Genomic DNA, 20,582 nt, shown 5'->3' with positions numbered 1-20,582 from the left:
TTTCTTCGCGCTTAGCAAGGTAGTAACCACATAATCAGTTTGGTCGGATTGCCTGAAGCCGGAAGCAAAGACATGGCTTTTGCTGATGATTAACCGTCAGCAACCCTGTGACCAAGCTAGGGAAAATCAAGGAGGCTAATGGTCTACCTATGTCGCAAGCCCGCGTCAGGCTCACCATGGCTTAGGGTAAAGCAGCAACAGCTCAGGAACTTAGACAACGAGGGAAGTCCTCAAAGTCCAGATCGTGGTGGTGTCATACTTAGCTATTACTACCACATGCTGACAACATCCTTGTCCATATAAAAATGTCTCGTTATACGATGATGTATATATTTGAATACGGTAGGTGGTTTAGTTGAGAGTACCCGGATGTGACTCAAGGTAGTCCAATCTCCAGCTCCCTATCCTGTATGACACAAAGCATGCTAATACTTGGTAAAGACAATTTAGGTAACTTCAAGTCACCTACCCGTCGTTACACAGCATTAGGCTTAAATGATAGGGGAATAAAATCCTACCATGCGGTTATCTTATCCCATCCTTGTATGTTCGTGTTGTACCTAACTCGTCGTCATAGTCGCCGTCTCTTATTTGTCTAACCCTTTCGGAATTTTATACAATTAACCGGTAGTCTCACTTCTACTCTGTATTTTATACCTCGGTATTAATTCTATTTGATTATGTTGGTAATAATCATCTACGAGGCGTGCCTTATCTATAGTCTTGTAGTATTTTAATCAATATGAACCTCTTGTTCTTTTTTGTTATCAGTACAACACTTTTACGAGCACCAATGTCTTGAAATAGGCGAACAGAGGTTCACATGGGCTTCAAAGACAATCCGTATATTCTCCACATGCTTTCTGTATCAAGAGATCTTCGAATCACTCAAGTAACCTCATCCAATCTACTTACCATATGCAGGTAGCTACACGCAAACAGAGACGTTTCGAGCGGGGTTCTCGTATTGCATCAACTCTCTTTTCATATCTAAGCTTATATATACCTCGTTCTATTAAGTCTAATTCATGTAGATCGCATCGTCCTGCCAGGAATGTCCACGAACTTAAGTAAGAGGTAGTCAACGTGGCCGGTTTTCCCACCCGCTAAGCTCGGCTCCGAAGGAAAAGGTTCCCCGGTTGGGTGGCGTCAAGCCACTTCTGCATTGGGGTTTCAGTCGTTGGTACGGTGGTATCCTATCAACCTCGCCCACGGCCTTTGTAATTTGAAAAGCGTGTACGCTAGAAGACATACTTGGGGTAGCTATATGTTCAAGCTTCGTCATCTGTCTTGAATGGCTTGCTATCTGCCTACTATCTAGGTAGGTATATCCCAGAAACGATGAAGTTCGATTTGACCAGCAATCAGTACACGGGGAAACATCCGAAAGTCCCCGGAGAGGGCCCTATGCAAGGGAGGAGGTATCACGACATTACAGTTTCCATTCCGGGGAGCGTTTACTTTCTCCGTAAGCTGCATATGATATGAAGACTTAGACAATGGCTTGTTATCTACGACTAGAGATTGGAACCATAGATCTCGTGTGTAACCCCAGGGCTGACGACATGTTAATAAAGTAATGCCTGTCAGATAATGCCTGTCAGTTGAATCTAGTTCATGAATGATCACATGAAAGAGGATTCCCCGGATCGCCATTAATATTACTCTTGCAGAATCATTCCACGCTATGTTTTCAATATTTCTTGTCTTGACTAACTTGGAGATAGATACCTCAACCGAATTTTCCGCAAATACAAGCCATCAGAAGATGTCACAACGCCTCAACATCTTATGAGGTATTATTTCGACATGGCATGATCATAGCCGATTCACTTATTCAAATAGTATGCCGATTAAATAACATTGTACCTTTAAGCATTATACTTGTTTAGAATTAGAGTTGGATTACCGTATACAATCTCAAGTCAGCCACTAAACTAATACCTCTGACCCGAAAACAAATACGGACCCTAGAATGTTTTGCACAGGCGCCTCTTCAAAACAAATTGCTTATTAATTCATACTAACTACTTGTAATGAGTAAAAGATTGCTTCCCTAAGAATTCGCGGGTTGATCATTTAGGAGTTTATTATTGTCACAAACTCAGCTTCAAGATGATCTACATGTAATACGTCGATAGAGGATAAAAGCGACAATAGGACAAATGGAGTTATTCGAAGCAGCGGTGAAATGATAGTATATTCGCCGCCTTCGAGTCCGTAACTGCAAGTGGACTAAAATGGTTACTTACTACAGAATGTGGCGGTCATAGGTCAGGTAGCTCAAGAAGCAAAATTATTACAATGTAATCGGCCATGCTAACTAAAACTGACCCCTTTACGATTTGACTTTAACCTAGAAAAGCCTGAATCCAATAGAAACTGTCTTGATTAAGCTAACATATTGTACAGCTAGGTGCGGAAGACTTGCGGCGCTACTGAACTGACGGAACAAAGAACCTACTTTGTGTGTATTGCTCTTCAGGTGCCTGAGGTACCTAATATAAAGTCAACCTATGGCTATACATTTATATCTTTGATATCATAGTACATAAAACTGCATAACTACAGTAACCTCAGCCGGTAAGTATTGATACAGAAGATATAAGCAAATTCTCATCAATAAGGGGAGCAATGCTAAAATAAATTTAATAAACTTAGTTGTAAAAGTTTATCGAACTTCTAAGTTAGGAAAACCGGAATTTCATATACTCTTTAATTAAGAATTTTTATACGCTATAAATAGTTTTTTTATTGTATGTAGGTATCTGCCTGATAGTTACCAATAAACAGGAATATTATACTACCTTAAGTAAATAAGCACCTAAACTATATATATCTCGAGAACTATTGTATCTTACCTCTCTTGGTAGATACATAGTCCTAATCACGAGAAATATCTACTTTCCTTACTTTCAAGCCCCTATATTCACTACTCGCGCTACATTTGGCGCCGTATCCGTTAAATGGTGAGTTATAAGCTACTCAAAGGTTTAGGACAAAGAGCTTAAAACTATGTTAGTGGTCTCGTCCTGGGTTAGTGCATAGTGTATTAGGAAGAGCACCTCCTAAATATAGCTAGGTAGAGACGATATCTAAGTCCCCTTTGCAGATTTACGTCGAAGAAACCTTTAGCAGTATTCTTCAAAGAACTAGGCAGCGCGTCTCTATTAGGTTAACAGGATATAACATAGAAGCGGATACTTTCGGTTGACAGAATAAGTATACACAATACCTATGCGTACTTTCTCAGAGCCCATTCTATTCCTTCTATCACAGATTTCCTTTTATCCTTTCGCGAGATTATAGGAGGCACTATTACGAGTAGGATCTCGGTGGTATAACATGACGGACGATGTAGGTATAATGTCGATGTAATGCCGTTAGACTGGGACACTCCCTGCTGACAGCATAGTTATGAGTCTAGGCGGTAGCAATACTATAGGATACGACGCGATCGAGTTCGAGCGATCGAAGTGTTGAGGTCTCGTGGCATGATTATCATCAAGCCTTGTAATTAGCCACGTCGACCCCCTTTATTTCGAGGCACGTTATTTGAATACTTCGCTCTTTGGCCTCCTACCAACATCGATGCTTGAGACAATGAAACTGAGTGGCATCGTCTGGAATACAACGTGTAACTAGTATCTTCTATACGCCGTAGAGATTGGGCTATAATCGAGTTCCAGTCTTGACCCATAGGCAGTAGAACTACATTGATGTTTCTGTCATAGACCGAAGAATCTGATGGGGCAAATATTTTGGCGTTTAGATTGTTCGGGGGCAATAGGATCTTAGGTGACTGTCGATTTTCGGACTCGAAGGCAGAAATAGATCAATCACGCAGCTTCCTTTTTCGATGTCGAGACTATTCTAACCGGTAGAGGTGTGCCCCTTAGGTAAACACTTGTTTAATATATTTGTCATCGATTGCTGATGATCTTTGGACTGAATTGGTTGACAGGTAGTTACTGAATCTTCGCTGAGGTGTGCGTTAGGCGAGGCCCTCGACGTGTTTCGATGCATGAGGGCACGGGATCGTCTAGGAAAGGTTTACATGGGCCGTAATCGAAACCTAGCGTACCTATGGGATCCGTTCTATTAGCATCTCGAGACGAGGGATAGTATGGCCCGTATATTGATGGTTTACATAGACGAACTGTCACCAGTTTGTGATTCTAAGCGAGAAGAATGTTAGGCTGTGTTTCCAGAGGGAGGGCGCTAGATATTTAAGGGGCCAATACAAAAGATAGTTGGTAGGTAATAATAAAAGAGTCAGCGTGGGCTTTCTAGGTACTAAAGTCGGCCCCTATTGGCGAGGCTGGGTTACTCTGTTCCGAAAATTTTCATTTCCCTGTTGGGTCAGGCTGCACGTGTCTCTACGTAAACAAACCTTTTCTTTCCGAATAGAATTATTGCAGCTGAATCGTCGGAGGAATAACCCGAAGTCTACAACAAACCGCAAAAGAGGAATTAAACAGCCCTAATATAAATGTGGTGGGTTTGCTTATGATGCAAGAAGGTTGAAGACCATGTGCCTCACCATGGAATGGTAGGCCTCCAGCAAAGTAAACATGTGCCTACCTAGCTATATTAATTTGAAGAATATTCTAGGTCCATCGAATGACTACAGCTAATATATACAATCACCACGGGGGCTGCTATAACGTTGTCTCGTAGAGGAGTTTGAAGCTAATCTGAACTGCAACCATGCAAGGCCCCTAGGCACAAGCCCGACTCTGTTTCCTTAATGGGTTATGAGGAGGAAAACAATTCGACAGAATTGTTATCCATGTCCCTGACGACGTCTAGTGTGTTGTCATTCAGCAGGTGTCGGTCCAATCAAGACCTTGTACTTACCTAGGTGCGAGTGGAACCCCATGACTACGCATCCGTGTACAATGAATTCGTAGCTAGGCGTCCGATCCTATTACCGAGAGTCTGGGTCCGCACGAACAGTACTTCATAGCTTTGACACATGTACCTTCTACAGTGCCCTCACGGTGTAGGATGTATCTCATACAAGGCTCAGTTGTCACGACCTTCATGAAGACCCTTCATCAAAACTCTACTCATCATAACTACAGAACAACTAGGTGGAAATTTACGGTTCTTTTCGCGTTTGGTGTCTGTTAGTCTTCTTCTGACATTTCACGAAACTGACGTAGTGCCACATCCTATTCTGATGACAAGGTGAGCGGTCAGGTCTCATAGTGAGCCTTTTCGAGGAGAGTGTGACCCCTGCTGCGGCCGGAATAGGCCTAACACAGGTAGCCTCAACGACACAATATGCAGAGACGAAGCTGAGAGCGAATTACATGCTGTAGAAAGTCATGGAGGCTTCAATTAGCTTAGTATTGTTACATTAATGTTGTACTAAAATTCCAAGAAGGGGAAAGATGGTGCCATCCGTGGCCTTAACTGCAGCAGATTACGACTTTACAATAGTACGCTGAGGCTTAAAATGGTGGCGTGACGGGCACAGGAGATCCTCGCCGGTTATACAAAGGTTATTAAGAGTATTGCACATAGTGTAGACAAGGTAAGGGCCCAGCGAGTCGGATTCGCTCGTCTGCAGGACGCCACCACCATAAGAAGCGATAAGGGATAAAGGAGAACGCTCCGAGTTCTGTGTTACTATGCATGGATAACCAGGAGCTCGACAAGCTGTCTTGCATAATATTGACTAATGATGTGCTGTTATGTACTATGATGATCAATTACTGCTATCGCATAGTCTAGATTCGTGGGTCCCGGATCTAGAGCAGTTCCATTCCGTATCAGGGGGGATGGGTACAAGGTGAGGCTCTTATGGTTAAGATGGATGTGGCATAGGAAGGACTTTCGGCCTGTTTACAATTAATAAGCTCTTAGTGGACGGTATGGACGAATGATTGAATAGATGGAGGCACCTTTGCAGCAAAGACGATAGAGTTCGTGATACATGGGAGTGTTGGCAAGGAGTCTTCTTATTTCGGGTAATCTAACTGCCAATGGACCTTGCATTGATTCCACTTTTTAGCGCTGTAGTCTGCAGCTAATCCCCGGACCGTAGGCCGCAAGACCCACAAGATTCCCGTCTTTTAGCGCTGATGCACCCACTAATCATTGCACCGGGGGGTAGTCCCCCAGTCTCCACAGGTGTACATGCAAATCCCGGTTTGATACATAGTGCCCTTCCTTACACATCCCGAAGAGCCGCATCGATGGTGAATCGAGGAGAGAAAGAGCGATTGCCGTAACACGGCGATCTGATTAGCTCGGTCTCCACCTTCCGTCCGGCTTATAAGCAATTCTCGTCCATAGACGGCGCCGGCTCTGGCGAAGTGAAAGTCGTCCGGCCCCTCGGCTTCATATATCAGCAAGCTAAATATCAAATCCAAAGCTCGACGCATGATCGGGATGACTTTAAATATACAAAGGTCCTCTTCAATTGAAACCTGAGGAGTCCTTTAGTTCAATTGTTATATTTCATTTACTTTCCCACCAAAATATGTTGATGTTTAGCTGGTCGTGAAGACTACCTGGTTAATGAGGACAAAGCTGCTCTCCTTAACCGCCGACTCTGCTCCAGGCTCGAGAGATACTCGAGGGAACTATTCACTAGATTATAAACATCCCAAGACATCATCTACCAAGATACCTATGACCTACCTAATTAATCCGTCTTTGAGGGGACTAAGAGTTTGGAGTCCCCTCCCGAGTGGGTCTAGACGACTCTGAGGGTGAATATCAACTATTAGATGTCACGCCGTCTAGGTCAAACCCAGCCAGAAGAACAAAATACTCCTTAGAATTGTTTCGCGTTTACTTGTAGGTTGATTAATTATATTTAGCTTATGATGTTATCATTATGGAGTGTCTTAGACCTTGGTCTTACATGGCGAAATATCACCAAACAAACCATCGTTTATATTAGGGTTAAATCTTATCTTTAACTCATTTAAATTTCTCCTAGACCATGATTTAACTGCATATTAACATCATATACGTTTTAACAATACTTTAGTGGTCTATTCACTGAAAAGGTAACCAGCCCCCTTGCCCGTAGGCTTGGCCCAGTAGCTTGACAGTGTCCTTGCTTCGCATACATCTATCGACAAAATGAAAAACACGGTTTAAGGGGTGCACCTCCTTAGAAACCTGTTATAACTTTCTAGAGCTAACTTTAACTGTATCTTTAGGTACGATTACTATCGAGTCGTGAGTGTGATCTCGTGGTGTTGAGGACAAGCTCCATTGATTCCTGCGATTCATTGGATCCAATAAATCTACCAGAACAAGTTTTGGGACATATCTTGAGATATAATATAGCTTATGACGTAATTGAGAAGTTAATTGATAGTGACCGGCTTGCTAGCTTTGCCTGGGAAGTCGGTTGCTTCCCGGGCTAAGGGTAGAGCACAACGTCCAAGGAGTCAAAAGAGACGTACCCTAGCTAAACTAGGTGGGATCTTATACTGCCCAAAGAATTATAAGTACGATAACAATAATGGACGCGTCGCATATCTTCCAAGGGTTAACTTATACATTCGAATTCCAAGGATGCTTGGGAACTAGGCTTGTTCACAGTATTTTAAGACTACCTCCGACCACGCCGATTAAGAAAACTCGGTTTCCATTCTCAGCAATGGTAATACTTATATCAACCGATAAACCTTCAATATGAAACACTTATAAGAACTATACTGAAGAATTTGCCGTCTAAGCCGTCGCTATTCAAGGGGTTAACATCTTATATCCGACGTCCCAAGCGGTCAGTCTATCAATGGTATAAATAATATAAGTCTACATCCGCGCAGGTGTGTTACTGAAAACCTTTTATCATTTGAGACCTTGCGACAAGAAAAAATGTGTAACTCGGTTCGTTTATTGGCCAACTTCTGGAATAGGGGTAATAGTGGAAGTAGTCAACCTTCCACTCAACACCACAACCTTATATTCAAGACATTAGACATTAAAAATTAGAATGAGTCGATATATAAATATGAGCGATAATTTATTATATTATTATCATCGCTGCATGGTTAAACTCTGAGGCCTAACATTAATCAAGATCTCTCATCCCGATGTTTTAAATATCTACCCTGCCACGAAATGCCCAATAAGTTTGATATAGGAAATATACATAATTACCTGACTTAGAGACCTTGGAAAACAATTCAAAGTACTTCCTAACTTACATTTAATTCTTTAACGTGTCAAATCCCGTCATAAATGTCGTCGCATCATGTTTCGTACTCGCTAACTCACCTGTTACACCACAAGCACCAATTCATAATTGCGAAATGAACGTATTAGAAAGCTTCAACTAGTTAATTAATATGAATTTCGTAACGAGTAAATTCAATACTATCTCTTTTCTTTGCTACAATTTTCGAGTGAACGGGAGGTTACTCTGTGCCCGTCCAAGCGCCCAACCCCCCCACGATCTAAAACCCCTCAGTTCACCAATGCCCCTCCATCCGCGCGTGATCTCAGCGCAAAGCCTCGATACGCGTATGTGCTCTTCCGCGTCACTCATACATAGTCCTAACGTCTCAGCTATGCGCCCGAGAATAGAACCAACGGAGAATGAATTGGTCCTTTCTTTACCACCACCACCACGGCGCATTGCCTTCGCCGCTGTTCCTCACATCTCACTTGTTTAAGGCAAACAGTGTCGTATATACCATCCACGCTGCCTGCGAATCCTACTTAGAATAGTTATATCGAGCGAGCGTTTCACTGCTGCATCCAGTAGGTACTCCGTTTGACAGAGGTAGGTCCTGAGGCGACTTTTTTCCCCTATTAGGACGTTGGGCTCGTACAGCTGTGCAACTTGGTAATTTCGTGACAATTAAACATCATGAACTTTTTCATGTATCCAAGTCAAAGAAAAAATCCTATCAGCTAATCTCGCGTAATCTCGACCGCTTTGGATTACGGATTTGAACTCCTTTTGTAGTAAGGTAAGCAGCGTGACTGCATGCCGCAATCCTTCGTTAGTTGCCTTCTCGTACTGCGTACTGAACATCGACAAGGTTAGGTAGGTACGCTACAGTGTCTTGGACTAGGCCGTGGTGAATCCTGGCTTCTTCACCACACCGCTGACCTGAATGAAGCCTTGCCATCGAAGGTTGAGTTCTTTGACCATAGCGCTAGAGAACGCCTGGGGAAAGTCGATCGGAAGAGGTGATAAGATTAAGATTATCATCCAACAATTCAATTAGGAGTTCCGGAGCCTTGTGCCTCAATGGATGTTTAGCCAAACAGGCGTCTAATTTGCCTAACTACCTCCCACTGCCTTGGACTTGGGATGGCTTATCAATTTCGGCCCCCGACTTGAATTTCGGTCATGATTACCGATCACATTGAGCTATTATTTCCTTTTCACCGAAATAATTCTCACCTGCATCAATCCCTTTTCGTTTTTTCTTTTTGATATATCGTGCATCTAACGTCACCTAGTGCAATTTTATATCTTGAGTTGTTATTCAGCTCTACTTAGCCTTCTACACCCTCAACTACTTTTCATAATTCAAATGTCCACCCTCCTTACAGTGTGTAAGTGAAGTCACCATACCTACGGATGCACGCTATAACATCGATCGAAAATTGGCGCAAGCCTTCTATATCATCCTCGTCCGCACGTGTGCCGCTCTTCCCCACCTCATGTCTTACCCCTCCAAACTAATGAAGCAGGCTGTAAGCGCTTAAGCATGGAATTGCTCGTGTTATGCTCGTGGTGTTCTCATGGTAACCACACGATGGACTCGTGCTCAACGTAATATCGGTATTTGCCGTTTCTACCCTTTAAGCTGCAAAACTGCTGCATTGCTATTTGTTGATATCTTTTATATGGGTGTATAGGTCTGAGATGCCTAATATAATTGATTTGCACATAGCTATGTCACTATTTATTAGAATATCATGTTCGGTTGGAACTGTCCTAAGGGATAGTTAATCGCCTTCTCAAACGAGGCAACAAGGCGTAGAAAGGCAACCTACTCCATAGCAACGTATGCTGTAATGTATAGGTACTCGATCCCATGGATGGTCCTATTGCGGCTCTTGAAAGGAATGGTTCGTCGGCTGGTAATTTCTACTTCCGATTGCCCCCCCTTGTCTAACGTGGGGTAAATATCCCATGTCTCTGATTGAAATAGGTTGTATTAGGAGACGGCTACCGGCTGCCTAATGTATCTCTTGCAGACGGGATTTCTTACCATAAACGTTTCATCTCCGATCCATATACCTAACGTAGGTATATAATAGATTTTTACTGGTTTACTGATGGGGCCGTATATAGTCGTTCGAATATCGAATCGGGTTTAAGTATTAAGATGAGATCAATCGCTTTTCTTACAACTTGCGCCGCTGTAGAGCGTGGCTGAAAAGCAACCCAGGATCGGAAACAAGGTCTACCCCCAACCAGGCTCTTATCTTGTCTCGGTGAGCAGTATGCCGCATTAAATCTGAGAAGGTCAATGGAAGGTCTTGAGATGTTGGGGGGGTGTTACCATACCCGTGGGTTCCGATGAACGTTGGTGGTTTACAAGTCTGGGAGGTTACGTTTTCTGGTCTTGAAGGCGTACTCGCAAATTGCTCCCTCGATTAACAAGTTATGAGTTATCACGAGGTGGGTAATTTATTATACTTGTATAGCAATCAGCAATTAGAGTAAAAGGTGTAATTTATAAGAATGAGTAGACTTAGGTGTCATTGTTATCTGGCAAGGCTTAGTATGATGATGGATATAGTTGGTTCCTAAGAGTAACATTCAGACTTAAGGTAACACTTCGCAATATTCCCCTGGATGCGGGTCTATGCAGGCTGCAGTTTGGCTTACTATTTGGAGGAATTACATAGAGGATGCCAGCAGATTTTGACGCATGTCAGGTATTCTATGCAGGTTTTAAATTACAGGTCTATGGCGATTAACATACAGTCCGGGAATATACAGATACCCAAGCTTCATATATAACTCACCCGAGCCCTTTATCCATTTTGCTTCCTGTGGCTGACTCTATTCTAGGACAACTTCGACAACTTCCCGAGGTAGATATATACCCGTCAGCTAGGACATAAGGCTACACATATGTCCCTCGAGTTACATGTTAGCATGTATGGTTGACTGCTTCGAGAATAATTAGGAGACTTGGTGGGGGTGATTGGATTCGTGTCGTGCAGTGCTGTGCGCTAGTGGACATGTGAGTACCTACCTAAGGTATGTAAGATGCCTCATCCATGTAGCCTACCCGATACCGTCAGTATTATGTGTACCTACATGGAGATTACATGCATGCACAATACGTAATTCACCCTTCACTGATGCATGTGTCCCGATCCGATAGCTTCCGCGCTAAGGACAGAAGCGCCGTTATAAGATACCATACCGGCAAAGTATGGTTTTAAGATATCATATTTTGGGGGTGGAATGATTCTTGTATAAATTATCCTTGCCTATATAGGAATGGTTTCTTTGATTGGGCCAATATATTATTGTAATATTAAAAAAATGAAAGTGTGGGTAATAAGGTTTAACAACGGACCAATTGTCAACAGCACTAGTGGACTGGCCACCCACTAGAGCCGTTAGCTCAATCAAAACACTCCCGCATTAGCGGGGATGTTGTGGTGGGGCTAGGAGCCTGGGGTTCGAGTCCCAGGTATCTTAGCTTTTTGATTTTTAACCTTTTTTTAAGGTCACGTGTAGAAAACCCACTTATTCTGGCCAATCAAAGCCTTTAGATTCCGGGAATCATTCTTTTACAAGGAATGATTGTTTTTAAAAGAATGATTATTTCGTAAAATATCGTATTAGCCATAACAAAGGTTAGAATGAGAAATATGATTCCTGAAACCCATACACTGCCGCTACGGTACATATGTAGGTAGGTAAATAAGAATATGATAAATCGAATTCCGTGCATTAAGTACATCTATATTAGCCAATAAAAGTTGTAACCGTACCCACGCATTCTACTGCCTAATATTTTCCCGAGACGTAAATATCAAGTCTATATTGATAGGTCAGAACTAGCTACATCGACAATGTAATGGATAAGAACGTTGATAGCTAAGAAATCAACACTGACGAGGCTGCATTCTCGTTAGGAGATATGAAACCTGTACCTCCAATAGCAATATAAGTTACAATCTAATCAATAACCGCGAGGCTCTCAACTGAAACTAGCAATATAACCTTCTTTTACTTTGCCTTGCTTTGTAGCCTCGCCCGGAGTGACTGTGGATGACTGAGCTTGGTTTCTCGAGGTCACTGAAGCCTCAGTTCTATTTCGGCCATGTCGTGATTTAGAGTTGAATTCGTTGGAATGCCGTCTCATTCAGTCATTAGCAAGTTGAATCCCATGTATGGCCTCCAAAAGGCTAGTCTTGGAGACTCCCTAGCTTGTACCCAATCAAGTCGGAACCTCGACACATATGTACAAGGTACGTAGCCCCTATTTAACAAGCCTCGCTTCTATTAACCTGCTTATTTAAAAGCTATAGAATCTAGCTGCACGCTGACAGCCAGGCCATGTAATGGGAGTCACATGGTTATAGGATGGATGTGTTGTCTGACATAGGTGCTCATGTAAAAGGCCGAGACATCCTAATGAGGAACCGAGGGAGTGTGTAGGACATTAATTTCATATTGGCTTAATATACACACAGTAGATTACCCAAAGATTGAATGACCTAAACCAAGCTGCTAGGAAAGAATGTACCAACCTTCTAATTAAAAAGTACTGCTGGCGGAATATTAATGTTCCAACACCATTGTTGGTATGGGTGCCGTCAATCTTAAAACAAATGATAGGCTGATGTGTCAAAAAAACATCATGAAACGAGGCAGAGAAGACCATGCATGCAAAGGGGGGCCTCGGAATATGTCTAAGTGAGAAGTCCATGAGCTTCTCTCGTCAACGACATTCTCGGGGGACATGAATGTGACTGCCCAGGCCGTTTAAGTCCCGTAATTGGAACGTGTATTGGAACGTGTCGTGAATGGCATGATGGGAAATTTTCTTGAAACCAATTTATTGCCGAATTATTGGCCTGCATTCTAGAGCCTCGTCAACATCTATCATATCCTCATCATCCCTTTCAGATGTTGCGTCCCCCAAGGTAGTTATTGAATCAAACGTAGAACTCCGAGAGGCTGATTCGGACATCTCAGAGACGTTCAGCACCATATCTGCATCTTTGGTAATGCTTTCTATTTCCGTATCGTACTCAGATACGACGCCAAATTGATGTAGCGTCTCGTCGTAGGTGAGCCATTTCCCAAATTTCGCAATGCGGCATCCTAGCCATAGTATTCTTTCTTTCCGATCCCCCGTCATGGAAGCAACTTCAAAGTATTTTTCATCATCGTCTATTTTGTCGTTAGAAAACCAGTCGTTCGGGAAGTACTTGTCCACCCAAACGAGGCCTTTCATCGCAAAATCTTCTGGAAGCGGTCGAGGGGCAGGTTCTTTATCCTGCCTAGGAAACTGTTCACTGTGGATTCGATGGTGCTCCCGGTATGACAAGAGAAGTGAATTTAATTGGAGGGAGACTAGCTTCCAGGGGAATGTCTTCTCAATAAAGAACAGTGCACTAGGATAGTGAGTAAGGTGAAACACGAAGACCAAAACTACGTGTAAAAATGGGAGAATCTGTATGAGAGATTAATTAGCCACATATACACTTATATCTCAGAGGAGAGTCCGATTTAGTGAAAGAGGAAGCTTACGTTGAAGTCACCCAGCCTTCGCAGGACGACGTCGCACGTAACCCCGAATAATTTAAGAGCCCCTTCTTCCGTTTTGCTAGGCTTATACTCGCGAAGTGCATTCTCTAGTTCCGTACTCGGCTCGGCTGCTTCTTCCGGGTGCTGCGGGCGTATCGCCTTCAAAATGACATTTTCGTCTTGGCCATAAGATAAGAGACCGTTGCAGTCTGATATGGCAATGTAGTACCTATTCTAGTCTTAGTACGATATAGGAAATAAGAAATAGTTGCGGTTGAAATATACCCAGACTCCATCCACTTTCGTGTGGTTCGACCAATGTGGTTATCCAGCATGCTACTAAACTTATCAACCGTCGGGAGAAAATCATCTGTGTACTTGTTACTGAATAGAATCCCGTGCGCCTTAACGAAAGCCACGTCAACCGCACTCAATCGAGAATGCTGAGCACTTGTTGGATCAAGGATGGGATCAAACAAAGTCATAATCGATTCCCGGGCGGAACTGAATGGAATTGGGACGCAAAGAGATTTGGTATAGTAATAAAGCTGCTGGAGGGGGTTGGGGCGTGCAAGGATTGCGAGATGGTGATATAGTCTTCCGGTAGTAGGGGCTTTATCAGAAGCCTTCGAATACCAATGACGGGATACGGATGTCCAGACCTCTCTATCCCGAATGTCATCATCCTCGATAGCCATTCTATATTATACACTGTAAGTTAACCTGCCACCCGAATGATGAAACCTATCTCTACTAACCGGTACCTTCCCAGATCACCTAAGCACTCTATCCACGTATCTTCGAAAGCCGGGACAGTCTCGTATAGAAGTGCCATCATAGAGTATGCGAGATAAATAAATGTGAGCATGTGCTCTAGAGAGTGTGGGAGCCGATGTCTTAATAGCTCAAGAAAGGAGTGTATGCCGTGTCTCCACATACGGGCCGGCATGGCATACTTGGATGCTAAACGCCGTAGTGCCTGACTCGCAGAAGGATGCTGTGAAGCCAGGAAAAAATCGTGGTGCTCATGTAGGAGCGTCCTATGCAATGCTATCAACGCTTGCCATTGCTCATTATTTAACTGGGTTTCATTCTGGGACTGCTGCGCATTGTCGACCTCGATGCACTTTGACTCTACCATAACAAGCCCTGCGTAAATCCCCTTGACTTCAGCAATTAGCTGTTCTTGACTGATTGGGCGAGTCTCTGGCTGCTTAATAAGCCTAGTTGATTCACTTTCATCTTCAACGGCATCCGCTCGAGTCTTAGGTTGACTGATGTTCCTTGTTTGTTGTGATGCTGGATTTGGACGTGGGGACGAAGGACCTGCAGCATCATCGGGACTCCAGAGCTTTCCAAGATTTGTGGTCCTTCTAAATTCGGGGTCATTGGCGCTGGTTGACACTGCCCGAGCTCTTGATCGCCTATGCGGGCTGAGAGACCGAGGCCGGCCCTTTATTGAAGATACGGGGGATTTACGCCTTTTATATGGGCCAACATCATTCCCTCCGTCTTCATCGCCAGGCGGATCTGCGTGGCCTCCTCCTGGATCTTGGGAACTAATCAGTTTTTGCTGTCTATCAGCTGCTGTTCTTCACTAACTGTTAGTTGGCCCCTGAGATATCTAGGTAACTAGAGGCTTACCTTTTAACTGCTTCAGCGCTCCCCTTTCTGATATCTTGAACAAGCTGGGAGATATTATCTTTCCCTAACAGTTCTGGATGACGTGATTGCAGGTGCGTTCGTATGCGATCATCAATATCAGGGAACTCATCACCACAGCCGTGGATCGGACAGCGGAGTTTTGAGGCGTTCCGAAGATAATTTATGAATGATGCCGCAACGTCTTTTTGAGGCATCGTGTGAAGATGGAAATTTCTTACTTTCTAAATGAATTGCAAATACTGATCTCGTCCCTGGCTGGGTTGGTCCGAAAAACAGCCTCTTCTTGGACGTTGGATTTATTCCGACTTGTGAGAAAGAAACCAGTATTATAGTTGAGGTGTCAGTCAGAATGAATTGACCGTCTTTTATCTCTGAGAAGTATAATCAAAGATGCGCTCATCGAACGTGTAGTTTAGGCGTGGGGGCAGTTTTTCTGGATATAAGGGGGCTGCAGCACATGAGAGAGAAGTTTGTAAGGTCACAGCAATTTTTCATAATAGCCGAAGAGATAATTCATTGAATAAAGGTGATTATTGTGCTGGAGCCCGATTTAGAGACCTTCAACGACAGAAATTAGCACATGAACCTTAGCATATGTGTAAAATGAAACAGAGAGATTTCTTCGTTTGCACTGCTCGAAACTAGTCCCGAATGAAAATGCAACATTGCGGGAAAGCTCAAACGACAGGACAATATGTGGAAGAGGGAATAAAACGAGTGACTAGGATGGGCGCGGGGAACATAGGGGAACATATCGAAAGAATAACTTACGCAAGTCCCATTGTTGTAAGTGACCTTAGATATGCTCTGATTATAAGATACAGGAATCATTGAGGATCCCAATTGAAGTAGAGAGAATAATTCAGGAGCCATCGTATGCATCTCGTATGAGACTTATATCGAGAAATATATCGAAAAAAACATAGCTACGGGTAGATAGACACTGCGGTTCGCGAACTAGTGCTGGTACCTAAAGTACCTTGTAGAAGTGACTAAAGAATGGGCACTGTGGGAACTACCTAGGTACATTATCGTTTTAGTTTACCGAACAAAATTGTTGCCTACTTTTTTGGTTCGCAAAAGTTCGCCATGCGGCTCAAATTTAAGCGCCCCTCACCATTTCCCCTCAAAGGTAAGTCCATCCTTAGAATTCTTGTATTCTTTCCTTTTCTACCTTAGGTTAGGTAGGTATTCACCCATCTTCAATCACTTGTCCAACACCTTACTAAACTCGTCCTTGTGCCAAAATCATCAGCTATTATTGAGATACCATATCCTTTGCCAGTGCAAGCATCTAGCAATTGATCCTCGACAAACGCATCCAGAAGCACCGGAGAGACACAACGAAGACAATAGTGAAGGACAGGGTATCAAACAAATCAATTGTCAATCGAGCTGGGCGGAGGTTCAAGGTAGAATTCGGGAATAGTTGATAGCGAAGCAGCCAAATTAGGCTCTTGCGACCGAGCGAACGCTGCTGTCTTCGAGTTTTCCGAATCTGCTCGGTGAGCCTCGGTTCAAATGTGTAAATTAGGCAGGCTAAGTGTTATAATGTAGCCTTGATAGCCTAGAACTAGAACTTGAGAATGTCTGCAAATAACTCATCAGTTCTCACTAGAGAAGGTTTGCTCAACCTTGGTTATCTAGATCAGTAGGCTGGAGTAATGAATACGGTCGTATTAAGCCTTGTAAGCGGGCGTCTTAAGTGGTCCTAAATAATCTCGCGGATGTGTTCACCGAATAACAAGCACATGATGTTGGTGAACGAAAATAAAAATGTGATTTTAGAATAGAATATCAAGCTCCCCGGGCGAACTTCGTACATCTCTTAGTTATTATGTTAGTATGTTAGTGCAAGTGTTAGGGTAGCTTAATAGAAGGGCGGGTGTCGGGGGCGGGGATAGAGATAAATATAATATCCCTTACATAGCATGTGCTTATCGAGATCCTAACGTCTTACGTACATTAGGTATGGAAATCGTGATAGGACTTAGTGGAGCCGCTCTAAGTTGAGCCCCCAACTTTTAAAACTTAACAATACATTTACAACACAAGACTAGCCGCAGAGCCTCATCAATGGCAACGTCTCCGGTTGATATACAAACTGCTCAAACAACATATTATGCCTTGGATATATTCAGATGGTAATAGTACTACATCTAACATTTGGGCTTGAGTCACATCAAGTTCGCCTGACGTGTGTCTCTCAAATCCTCTCGGAAGACAATCATCTTGTAGAAGCACGCAGCGTTACGAGGGAGCCGGGGATGAAGACTTTATGGAAAGAAAAATATGGAAAAGAAATCCTGTCATCAGATGGAAATAATGCTTCTGCCTCTTTAGGCATCTTCGGTGTCCTAGATGAAACTTGGATGACACGTTTCGATCGAGTAAGGCAAGTTTCTTTTCAAGTTGCTGAATCTGGACCCCGCCCAAGGTTCCTTGCTCAAGCGAAAGTACATGTTATAACATATCACGTATTTCGCTGCCCCCTATTTTCTTTTGCTCGGCTACCTCTCGTGGTCTAGCGAACTGCCGATGCTACCCGAATGATCTATTCTTGGTGCGGCCAAACATTTTCAATCGGAGCAATCCCGGCAATGCGGGAGCTTCGCTTCTCACTTCTCGGGCAAGCCGAATTATTCAGATAACACCCGGATCGGCTATCCCCGATAGTCACACGAACGTCGATCCGTCCGAACCTAACTACACCTATGACCGCTCTCTGAGACATGCATATATACTCCGCCAACTCTTACGATATATTATATTTGGTGGATGGCGAACTTCTCCTTCAAGCATCAAACTCAACCAGTGCCTCATTATATCTTATTGGATTATTTAGAATGTGGCGAGAGACGGTTTCAGCTGAGGTGAGCCACACCCGATATATTATGAACCATATACCGAATCACCGACTCGGGGTTTGATTATGCTCTCTTAAGGATCAGCTCTTCGATGTGGCAAAGTGGCGCGCGTGTCCAGAAAATTTTAAGACCATAGTCGCCTTACTATCCCTTATGCCTAAAGAACAAGGAGGAAAATATTTTCCTCGGATTTAACGAAAGATATTATTATTAAGTTTTCTACCTAAGTTTTCAACATAGTTGTATCTAACCCCTATTCTCCAAGCACAGCATATTGCGGATTACTACTACCTATCAGAGGCAACTCCTATAAGTTGCCGACGATTGTGATCCTGTGCCCTGAACAGGGAATTTTTATTGGAAGTGCGGCACACCTTTAAATTCATATCGACGCCTATATGATAATAACTTCATCTCGGTGGCTAACTTGGGCACACCGCCGGACTGATGGCTGTGGCAGGCATGTGCTGCTGAAAACTTCATAGGGTGCCTAGTAGGTGCCTACTTCGAACGCAATCCAATGAGTCATGAGGCGATATCCACCAATCCATACATTAGCCTTCTATGGCCCTGGGGATACATGCTTCCTAGGTTCATCGACGTTGCTGCCTACTTGTGTGCAACCAAGATCTCTTCTCCGGTCTGACAGGTTGAGTATCCCGGCAGAAGAACGTCAAAAAAGGTGGCACCTCTACTGGGATAAATGCGAGTACAGGCGCCACAGTTATTCTAACACCTTTCTACGCGAGAACTAGCATAAGGCTATGGTCTATGGAACGCTGCCTTCCATTGTACGAGGAAATTCTAGCGCCAGCCTTCACCGACATCAGCTCGCTAATCGCCGTGCCGAAGAAGTGCCTACCTAACCTATTAAGTTTAGGACAATGACATTCAGCTAGATGGGACCCGCTACGCGCCCTAATTCCCGGCTCTATTCACGTAGCCGTGTTAATGGAATGGGGTAATGGGTAGCCACAGCAAAGACTTATCCCAATGCAGCTTGATCAATGCCTAGCAGGAATCTACGAAAGAGTCACCGGTCCGGGATACTATCTAGGAAGGTTAATAGCGGATGTCTCTAGAAGATAGCCTAGCTGTGTGTCGAGAGAGTTTACATGTAAGTGCTTAGCTTGTACAAGATGCACAATATGAGTCGATGGTGGGCGATGACTGAATGCCAGCAAGGCGGTATGATTTACCGGCATTGGGCACCGTGCTACATCAAATATATTAGATACTCTAATCAACTCGTATTACAGTAGGCGTGTTGCTAAGACCGATATCTCGTAATAATCATTTGACCCAGATTTCCAACAAGCTCAATATCCAGTACATCTCTAAGGCTTCCAACTCCTTCTTGGCGATGCCATGTGGCTTTGATATCATGTCTCCGCGACCGGCTCCGTAATCCGCTAGGGGCTCACAGACGGATGATTGGGCGTCATGCCACTATCATGCATCTTAATATCATCCACAGCCGCACGTTTCCTTAGTTGCCTATCTAATTATTAGAGGCCTTCCCTAGGTCGTACCTACGGTCCGTAGGCTACGGTGTAGGTAGATAAAGAAGTCCAAAAATAGGTAACAACGCTGCGCTGACGATGCGAGACGAGAATAATATTAGCGAGCTGAAATTTTACTAATTCAGACAGTATTGATTACCTTAGGTACGCATTAAGATAATTAGCATTCTATTCAAGGAGGGTATTGAAGCGTGGCGCTAACAAGGGAGTATGATAGGTTCGCATTCAATGTTCGACGTTTGATCAGTTGTCAATCACCCGCCCAGCCCTATGTACAACGCGATGCTGCATTAGTCATATATCGACTATAAATTACCTAAGGTATCATTATTTGAACAGGGGCGTATCGTAGCTTTTGAGGAGGGGGCTTTGTTTCCCTGTCATAGCGAGTTTGCTTGTTGTCCAAACTGTTTGCATCCATCCGGATGAATACAACCGTGTAGGAAGATTGCCTTGAGCAATCAACTTCGACCATACAAACCCCCATTGATATTTAACACGGCTTGCCCATGGCCTTGGGCCATAGCGACCTTAGCCCTTGACCCAAAGTCGCCCCGATCCTATGTCAATGCGATCCCTCATTCCTCATTTCTCATTCCTTTATGAATGTAGGCTGAAGCTTGAAGCCTGCTTAGGCGGCGTTCTCATTGGGATGTTATTACTTACAATATTGCTGAAGGCGACCAACGATTGAACTGTTCAAAGGACGCCTCCATTCGATCGCTTTGTTTCCCGTTCCTTGTCTTCGATCACTGGTCTCCTTCTCGGTTGCCTAACTTGCTGTACTGATTCATGGCGCTTTCCACG

General features: G+C 43.6%; 1 protein-coding gene across 1 annotated transcript; it reads right to left on the bottom strand.

Annotated features, from left to right (window-relative positions):
• Nucleotides 1-13,025: 13,025 nt before the first annotated feature.
• On the bottom strand, nucleotides 13,026-15,579 carry F4817DRAFT_312260 (uncharacterized protein; the record flags this gene model as incomplete). The annotated part of the gene is made up of 5 exons (XM_049300107.1): nucleotides 13,026-13,646; nucleotides 13,724-13,949; nucleotides 14,006-14,419; nucleotides 14,479-15,312; nucleotides 15,365-15,579. The coding sequence occupies 5 exons, from the start codon at nucleotides 15,577-15,579 to the stop codon at nucleotides 13,026-13,028; spliced, it is 2,310 nt and encodes a 769-aa protein (XP_049162641.1).
• Between the last annotated feature and the right edge of the window lie 5,003 nt (nucleotides 15,580-20,582).

The sequence above is a fragment of the Daldinia loculata genome (genome assembly GCF_022478755.1).
Source record: "Daldinia loculata strain CBS 113971 unplaced genomic scaffold F4817scaffold_5, whole genome shotgun sequence".
NCBI classification, from domain to species: domain Eukaryota; kingdom Fungi; phylum Ascomycota; class Sordariomycetes; order Xylariales; family Hypoxylaceae; genus Daldinia; species Daldinia loculata.
The sequence above is the reverse complement of the archived record's forward strand: the minus strand, read 5'-3'. Positions and strand labels throughout refer to the sequence as shown.